The sequence below is a fragment of the Actinia tenebrosa genome, unplaced genomic scaffold, assembly GCF_029948245.1.
Source record: "Actinia tenebrosa isolate PJP-AT-01 unplaced genomic scaffold, QUT_ActTen_1.0 PGA_scaffold17__23_contigs__length_9995812, whole genome shotgun sequence".
NCBI lineage: Eukaryota > Metazoa > Cnidaria > Anthozoa > Actiniaria > Actiniidae > Actinia > Actinia tenebrosa.
The window spans coordinates 3,813,943-3,823,861 of record NW_028292577.1 but is presented as its reverse complement, the minus strand read 5'-3'; the positions used below and the strand labels follow the sequence as shown (position 1 = coordinate 3,823,861).

Sequence of the window (9,919 nt, the reverse complement as noted above, 5' to 3'; positions counted from 1 at the left end):
ACTTTAATAACTGATCTACTCACCCCACCCATGTACTTGTTGTAGTCTGAGATACACATTGGCTTTGTCTGGTCTTCGTTGCGTCGTCTCCTGTTCACCAAAGATATATCATGTATTGCTGTCAGCATTTTCACATGTTTTTTGTCCCTGAATTTTAATGCCAACATCTTGTCACTCCTGTAGGCGATTACCTCTCCCTATAACTAGTTACAATAATAATAAAACAAATCAAAAGAAACTGTGGGCTCCTAGATAATTCTTACGTCTTTAAAAATAATCGGTAGCCCATGTTATTTGGATTCACAGTGTTATTATGTTATTGTACCTAAAGCTCTATTAGCCCTTACATGTTTGAAGCCAATGAATCCACTGGAGAATCAGTGTCAGTGCAACTGTTATCATCATTATCTTCATAGTGTCCTCCATATTCATAGTCAATATCCTAGTCAATATCAGCTCTTCCTCAACTAAATTTTGTACAGTGTTTATGTGAAAATCATTACATATATCATAAATAAAATGTCAACAGAATGTGACTTATTGTAAACTGGAGTGAGTTCTAATATGTCGTTGAGACGGAATATGTTCTTAAGGTTCTTTAATACAGATTTAATGAGGGCATTTGAGAAACCGGTAGTGGATTGAGAGGAGAGAGAGTAGCCTGGGATACTCATCTGTGAGTCCTTCTGATAGTCGGTTAATAAATCTTTAATTTCTTTTTTTGTGGCTTTTCTTTCTTTTTTTCGTATCTGCTAAGGAGAGCTGCTCGAAAATGATAGCTGCTTAACTGCACATCCTGCCTTAGCACAATTACATTCTGCATGATAAATTGCACAACTTTTATGAGTTCTGTCTCCAATAACACTTTCTCCAAAATCTTCAACAAAAATTCAACAGTTACTGCTGTTGACATAATCTTTGATTGATGAACTGCACTTTCTTAAATGCCTACCAGTACATAAAAAAAGGAAATTGGTAGGCGACCGGCTCTACCAATTTCTTGGACAAAGTCGTCCATTTCATGGGAAGGAACATATGACGTATATCTTGAACGTTGATCGCCATGCCGTAGTGGCAAAGATGACTGCAGTTTGCACTTGATTCAAAATGAGCATGTGCAACACTTTCTTTGTGTTTTCTTAGTGAGGATAATAGGCATTCGGTCCAAGTTCAATTTTGAAATGTCTATGCAGTTGCCCCCATTGTTTTTGTTATTTTACAATACACAATAGTCTTTGGGGTGTGCAGGTTGTCCTTCTTTAGATCAGCCATTCGAATCACTTCAAGTTTTTATTGACCTTAGCATTATATAGATAAATATTTGGTCGGTCTGGACTTACGACAATCTGGTGTAAATCTGATGTCAATGCGATTCCTTCTATAGTTTCCTTTCTGACTCTTTTTTTTTTTGCTGTAGCAGTGAGGGCTAACACAGGTGTTCCCATCGGAAGGAGAGAACGTATCTCACCAAGTCTGAAAAAGACGACGAAATTCAGCTTTCCTTTTTGAACTCCCTTTACCCCCACGTGTTAGAAAGGAACCGAAATAGTAAGTGAAATGTCTTAGTTCTATCACACATCTGTGTATTGATATACCAAAAAGGTTATTTTGAGTATTTTTTTGGAAAACACTTAGCAGACAGTTATTTAATAAGTATTTATTACACTTGAGAATAATTCAGCGTTTTTTCTTGCAATGATTGACAGTAGGGGATTTGGAATAGAGTGCTACTAAGGTTTTCAGTAAGTTTCAATGTAAATATTTTTTATATACATACTGCATCTTCTTTGACTTGTTTATCAGTAAGGCAACAGGCTGAAACTCCTTGGTTTTCTCCTGGATTCTCTCAGGGCATTCAGAGGGCAGACTACCAAAATGATTGGATTTTCTGCATAAGAAAAACCTTTATGGCTTTAATATTTGACAACACCAGAAACAACTTGAAATATCAAAGACTTTCCGCTGCCAGTGGGAAGTACTGGGGGGACTCCCTTATACAAGGGGGTGGGGGTCCTAGTCGGAAATTCCGAAAATGATCCCTTAAAGGGACCTGTATTTTGGGATGATGGGTGTAGCAGTGATGAAATTTCGCCCCTAAGAGGGACCAATCAATAACGCATTTTTTTGTTTGGTTTTCTCGATTTTATCTGCATCAAACGCCGTCTGCTCTAACGAGTTCATAACGACGTTGACATATACATATCGCTTGCCTTTTTGTAGTTTATAGTGAATAAATTTTTAAAAGTAAAACATTTTTACTCAGGCTTCCAAAGGGTTTCGTTATTTTTCTTCAGTCACAAATCGCCCTCGAAGCACTAAAGCGAATGCGCGAAACTAAAGTCTATGCGCATGCTTGGGCAATGGCGGATATGGCAAAGGACTCGTCGCTATTTCAAGTAATGAGTAATATGGAGTCTAACACGCCCAAAACACATACAAAAGCACACTGTTTTTGTGGTAGACCCACACTAAAAGATATAGAGCGTTGTTGGAACGGCTCGAATGGAACTTTTGTTTTTGCCAGTTTATTCCCCTGACCTAAACCCGGTTGAGGAGGTATTTTCTTAACTGAAATATCTTTTGAAATACAACTATGAACAAATTGTCTTCGACAATTTAGAATACGCTATCTTGTGTGCACTTGGCGACATTACAGCAGCAGATCTAATGGGATATTATCGTCATGATGGTTATTTACTTTAATACTTTATGTAATACGTTATTCCCGGACACAACTCGAAACCAAAAAAAAATTACTTCTTTTCTCCGACTTCCATATGTGGGCCGTAGGAATCCTACGAATCCTACGCGTGACGTCACTCTCCTACAAAGCACGCAAGTGGAGCGGACGCTCAGTCTAGCTATAACTGATTGGTAGAGTCTTGTCAGTTTTCTGTCAGCTTGGTAGTTTACAACGGCGTTTTCACGTTTTCGATCTGTAAGATACCCAGGAAAATGGCTTCAAACGAAAGAATTGTAAGTGTTATGCCAATGAGAAGCGAGAGAGTGATGTAGGACAACGGAAAACTCACAGAATAATAATAGTTAAAGTCAATTCACGTATAAGACGGTAAACTCCGTTCAACATAATTTACAGTTCAAATCTTGACGTTAAAAATCTTACCTTAACAGTAATATATTCATTTTAAACGATAGGCCGGTGACACGTAAAGCAAAGAAAACACTGCTCTTATTTTCAGTCTAACAACTAGCATATACGCTGTATATTAAATCAGTCATAGTTTGGAGATGAGCTTTACTGATCTGGAGTTTGTATTTATTCTGTTTAATATTTAGGACTATGCTTCGGATGAATCTGAACACCAAAATGGCGAGAGTGGGGTAAGTGTCTGTGCAAAGCATTTCTGTATTTTTGTCAAACCCTTAACTAATTGCTATTCTTTGTTTACAGCATTCTGAACATGATTCAAGTAGTTTAGATGAGTACTCTAGTAGTGGCAGCGAAAACGAGGTACTTTGAAGACTAGTTCTATAATATTATTGATTCATATATATAATTACATTTTTACTTTTTATCTTGTGCATATCTTTATTACTTTTCTTGACTTTCTTGAAGAAGGGCGAATGGCCGAAACATACATGTTTTTAGGAACAGTTAGAATTTGCCTGTTTTCTCTTTTTATTTACATATATATACATAAAGCCATTTGCAAAAATTATGGCCGCTTCCAATATAAATACAAGTATATCAAAAGCATATCAAAAATTATGGGATAGCCTCCCTGATATTTTTGTCAAGTTGTCTATCACTAGGGCTTTCTGAAAAAAACATTGAGAAAGATATCCAGCCCTGACTGATATACTTTCGATATACTCGTATTTATATTTGAAACGGCCATAGTTTTTGCAAATGGCTATATATATATATATATAATATGTGTGTGTGGGAGAAAGTAGGGAGTTAGCTAGAAAAATACTTGCCCTAGTACACAGGGGTGGTAGATTAGTAATAATGACCTTCAAACTCAACATAAACATTATAGACGACTTTTTCATAGGGTGTTTTGAACAAGAGATATTGCTTTCTGTAGACTTAGAAGAGCAAAACAAATTGTGAATATAAAAGTAATTTTTGACATGAACAAATGGGCATACCAAATGATTTTGTCCTGTATACTTGGGAGTTATTTGGAAATTCACCCTGATCCTTACCAAGTTCATATCTAAGTACCCCCTTCCTTCATGGAAGCCGATGGCAAGCTTATTTATTTATTTTTAATATAAGAATTTTTGTTGTAATACATATATCTGTATTTCAATTTCTTTGATTATCTATAGGTTTGTTCGCAGAGATTTTTGCTTTATCTTTAAGCTGCTTTATATTAATGCTTATTTTGTGTGAGGAATACGCAAGGCATGCACCCACATCCCTGTTCACCCAACTTCATCTGTTTTATTGACTTGACTCATTCAATTAGGGAGAATGTAAAAATTTTGTAAGTTGCCAAAGAAAGGGGTACAATCAGCTAATTCTATTTAGCATACAGTTCATGGATGCTTGTTCCACTTGTATCGCTGCCAATATGTGAATTTTTTAGACCGTTTATATTTGCATAACGCAACAGGCTCATTAGAACAAATGACAACAAATACAATATTATTGTAAGAGCAAAAAAGTAAAATGTGCCTTACCCTAAGAATAAATTTTGAAGGACTTAAAATCTTTTTGACCTCAGGAGTTGTATTAAGGATTTAAATTTTTAGATTTTGTGATATTTTCAAGCAAAAATCCCATTTAAATTTGTTTTTTAATTTTATAATTTATACAAATTAATTACACATAATTTTAGAAAGTTTCAGTGCAATCTTAACAATCTTAATATGGAGCAAACTGAATGATGCAAAAAATTTGCACTCACTGTTTTGAAAATTTTTTTTTTGGTAACTTAAAAAGCATTGAAATGAGAATTTGACAATTTATTTAAAATAAAAGAGGTCAAACTTTCAGTTTCATTGTAACATATTTAAAATATAATTACATTTGAATATTGACATTGAGACATACATATACATTATTCTCATCAAAAGAACCAGTTGCAAATTTAAAAATTATCCTGTACTTTATGTTTTTGATGTTTGGTTTTCCCCTTCTTTTTTATTTAGGATGCAGAATTCACAGACGCATTGAAAAGTATTTCAAATAGTGAAGAGATAAGAGTGATCTTCAATGAAGATAAAACCCCATCAGTGGTGTCTTTAGTTGATGATTTCAAAAAGATTGCATCTTCTTTAAGGGGTGAAGTCATTGGAAACCGCTGTCCACCTCCACCGTTGCTGCCGTCGTCATCATCATCAACTAGTGACATAGAAATTCTGAATTCATTGTCATCTATATCATCACGTCTAGACCAGTTCACTTCACATCTTCCAACTAATTTACCAGATCACACCAGCTATGACTGCTTGTAACGTTGCCCGCCAAATTTCATATTGGTCCTCTCTTTTTGTATCCATGTGTAATAGTAACTCATCGCCAACACCAGAATTAACACCTTCACCATCTTTTATTCCAACTACCAGTCACACTTCTCCACCATCTACAATACTTCCATCTAACACTTCTCAGCCACAGCAACCATCCTCCAGCATCATACTGACACCACCTTTTCTCCCTGGACCTTCTAATTCTCAGCCACGGCCACTGTCCTCAACTACTTTTACTAAGCCACCATTCTCCAGCGTTGTACCACCACCACCATCACAACCTGTTTTGCCTGCCTCGTACGATACTCACCCACCATCCTCCAGCATTGTACCACCACCATTACAACCTGTTCTGCCTGCCTCGTACGATACTCACCCACCATCCTCCAGCGTTGTACCACCCCCATCACAACCTGTTCTGTCTGCCTCGTACGATACTCACCCACCATCCTCCAGCGTTGTACCACCACCATCACAACCTGTTCTGCCCTAATCTTCGAGATTTAACACACAACACACAATATGCATTGAGAATGGTATATTAGTTGAGTAAGCGACAGTAATATATATATACACACAGTAATATATAGTATAACACTTGAATTACATTTCGTTTTTGAACTACTGTTCATTACAATGCTCTATGAAAACGAAACAGGTGCCAGGGAGGCCAGAAAAAACCCCCACATGGGAGGAAATCTGGACTGGGGCCAAGGCACGTTGTCATCTTCCCCAGCGAAAGATTCTATTAAATTCCTAAACTGTTGGTTACTTGAAGTAAATCAGATGATGAATACTTAATATATCTATGCTTCGAAGCCGAACTTTTCCATCCAGCGTGCCTGTCTAGTAGACTATCGTTAAGGGACCTACAACCAGGATTAGATGCAGCTCCAGATTTAATACTGTGGAGGCCATACGCTTTAATGTCCGAGACAAAAGGTTTCAGAAATTTCTTAAAGTCATCTTTTATAGTAGTATATGAGATGCCTTTTTTGTCATGGAACCTCTGTTTAGAATTGGATTTAACTATTCTTCGAATTAAAGACAAACTAGCGTCATTCTTTGGTAAAAGAGCTAACAGTTTTTCGGCGATAGCTACGGGACAGATTACCTTGCCCGATCTATTAAGGTACAAGGAATGCCCCTCTCTAAACTGATCATTTTTTCTCTTAGGGACTATGATTTGCATATGCTCAGGAGAAATAGTGATATCAGAAATACTCATGTTTAGCAATTCGTCTGCGCGAAGAAAACCAGCGTAACCAACTAATAATATAAATAGAAAACGGATAACTGCAAAATCGCTATTGGAATTATAATGAGCAGCAATGTCTTGCAATAGTTCCAAAGACACAGGCTCTTTCGGCATGACAGGTCTAGCCAAACAGCGCTTAGCTCCTTCCAATGTATTCCGTACGAATGGATGATCCGTAGGGGGCGTATGAAACCCACCAATCTTGTGAGCCCAAGCAATACTGTACACCACGCCTTGTAAACTAGAGACGCCAAGCCCTCTATCTTGGGCATTACTCGTCAACTCCGTCAAGAACAGCACCACATGCAATGGTTCAGCAGGAATGACTGGAACATCATCTTTGGAGAGAGCCCACTTACGCCATTGAGCCCAGCCTGACTGGTACTTGCGGACTGTTGTTGTAGCTTTAGAACCAAACTGTAAATCAATCAAATCGGGGACCAAGCACTGAAGAGAAGGGTCCTTTACTGTTTTGAGCGCAGAATGCCAAGGACTCGAGGAAAAGGCGTCTGAAAACAACTGACGACAAGTGAGTCATTAGTCAAACTGTTACACACTACGCACTGGGAATCGTAGCAAGCGCGCATTAGCGCACCGCTTTCATGCGCGGCCAATCTCACCACAAATGGGGGAACAATCGCTCAATGGCGAATCATGATCATTATTGATATCACCAAATGGTGTTGAGCATACTTAGCGGCTCACTTTCAAATGGAACAAAAAATGATGCTAATTCAGCACTGAAAAACACCAAAAAATCTCAAATGGACTCACCAAAAGGTACACTTGCGCACTGCGGATTGGATACCGCTGGGATTACAATGCAAAATCTAAACGGAGAGCTAGCATATCAAACGCTGGACAACCCAAAAACACGGATTTCTTAGTTTTGTAAATGGCTCTCTGGCCAGGACCCTCAATCAAAAGGTTGGCTAACCTAGGTAGCCTGAAAACCTCTTTAACATACGGCTTAAACTGAAAAGCGGATAAATATAAATAGGGCCAAAACATACTAGAAGGCCACTCCGGGATTATTAAAGTCCCGCACCCATGACAATTTTGCAGTTTCCGGACAACTGGGACAATCAGGTGGACAGGTGGACACAACCAGTTAATACCCTTGCTCCAATCTTGCGCGAAAGCATCTACGCCCAAACTACCGGGGGATGCAAATCTGGAATTATAGGCAGATATCTGAGCATTGTAATAGGATGCGAATCTGTCGCAGGAATGAGGACCCCACATAGCACCTAGAGTTCTGAAGACGGAATGATTGACCGACCAGTCATCTCTATCGATGAAGCGACTTAACATATCTGCTTGCTGATTACGTTCGCGAGGAATCCACTCGGCTTCCAAACAAATATCGCTCTCAAAACACAAACTAAAGATAGACAAGGCGATCTGCTGTAACTCGAGTTTAGAGCTGCCAATAGAAACAATCCTTGCTGCGGCTTGATTGTCTGTAAAAATTTTAACCTTCTTATGTTTCAGCTGTTCTACGTAGGAAAAACAAATATAATAAATGGCCTTGAGTTCACGGTACGTGGAGCTACGGCCGATTTCTTCGTTGGTCCACATACCATTAACTGATGCACCGTCAAGGGTCGCGGCATAACCCCCAAACGCCAATTCACTAGCATCGCTAAAAAGAACAGTACACGATGCGGGAGGGGATGAAATACGGTAACCATTAAAACAGTCTATATTAGTGTACCAGAACTTAAGCTCCTCGAGTAGAGCTGGGGTGAAATAAACGATAGAGTCCCACGAAGATCTCGCTTCGATAGTTAAATACATCTGACGGGTTAAGAGTCGCGCAACTGGACCAACAGCCAAAGCACTAGATATAACTGAGCCTGCAATCTTAGCCAGAAACCTGTAGGTGCAATATCCGTCCGAGATAGCTGAATCGAACAAACCTTTCAACTTGGATACTTTCTTTTCAGGCAGAATAAATTTCATCGCTATTGTATGGATCACAAATCCTAGCCATTCCCCGACTTGCATGGGAGACCAGTGAGACTTCTCTTTGTTACACAACAAACCAGATGCACTGAGCTCCTTGCGCTGGATAATACTAGTCGCAGTAGCCGAGACTTTATTAGGTTGACCGCCAAAACCGTCATCTAAGTACAGAAAACTAAGATGGCCCAAGGAGCGCCACCTCTTAACCAAAGGGCGCAATAACTTTGTAAAACAGAAACAAGCGCTACTTAAGCCAAATGGCAAAACCGAAAATGTAAAATATCGGCGCACACCGCCTTCAAACACCCATGAAAATCCTAGATACTGCTGATGATCTTCGCAGATTTCTACATGATGGTATCCGGATTTTAAATCCCAAGTGAAAAACCAGTAGCCTTCTCCAACGACTTGAGAAAGAGAGCGCAAATCCTCATATTTAAATTTGGGCTTAACCAAAAATTGATTGACATGCCTGAGGTCTATTACTAAACGAAGCTTTTTACCTTCAGCAACGGTCAATGGATTAACACAAAATGGTGGAGACTCGTGCTCAAAAATACACTCATTTTGTAACAACTCAGAAATCGCCTCGGCAACAAAATCCTTGTGTGTCAGGGCTGATAAATTATTGCGCAAAAAACAACGCGAAGGATATGCAGCAAAAGGCAATCTGTATCCCTGCTTTATCATGCTTAAAACAAAATCAGAAGCATTCAAGACATTGGACCAAAATTCCACGGCGCCTCTAATGCGGCCTTTAACCTTACTACTCCCACTACCAGCGGTAAATTCGCCGGATTGTAAATTACTCAAATCAATGATTGGGCCATACTCAACTTCATCATCAATTCCAAGGTCATCAGCACCGGCTAGTCATTTGGAGCTTCCGGCTTTGGATGTTGAAGCAGAAGAGGAAGACGAAGTGGAAGTCTTTGTACAAAATGCACTCAGGTGACCAAATTCTCCGCACTAAAAAACGAAGCGGAAAAAACAAAATTAAAAACGGCTTAGAATTGAACTTAAAATAAATTTAGTGAAGTGAGTCGTCGCTTACGTTTCGACCCGAAGGACGAACACTAAAACAATCACGCTATTTATACAATCAGCGTAATATACACTATTGTACTCACGCTATTGTACTACATCATTGTACTTACGCTAATACACACACTTGACAAATTCCTTACGAAACGTGCAGAAAATAAATAACAGCTAAACTGCGTACTGCAGTTATTTAATTATTCTGCC

At 38.8% G+C, this 9,919-nt stretch overlaps 1 protein-coding gene across 1 annotated transcript; it reads left to right on the top strand.

Moving 5' to 3' along the window:
* The first annotated feature begins 2,854 nt into the window (after positions 1-2,854).
* Positions 2,855-6,211, top strand: LOC148910261 (uncharacterized). Its single transcript, XM_089031769.1, has 4 exons — positions 2,855-2,976; positions 3,298-3,342; positions 3,413-3,472; positions 5,125-6,211. The coding sequence occupies exons 1-4, from the start codon at positions 2,956-2,958 to the stop codon at positions 5,428-5,430; spliced, it is 432 nt and encodes a 143-aa protein (XP_088887895.1). The 5' UTR covers positions 2,855-2,955; the 3' UTR covers positions 5,431-6,211.
* Positions 6,212-9,919: the final 3,708 nt, after the last annotated feature.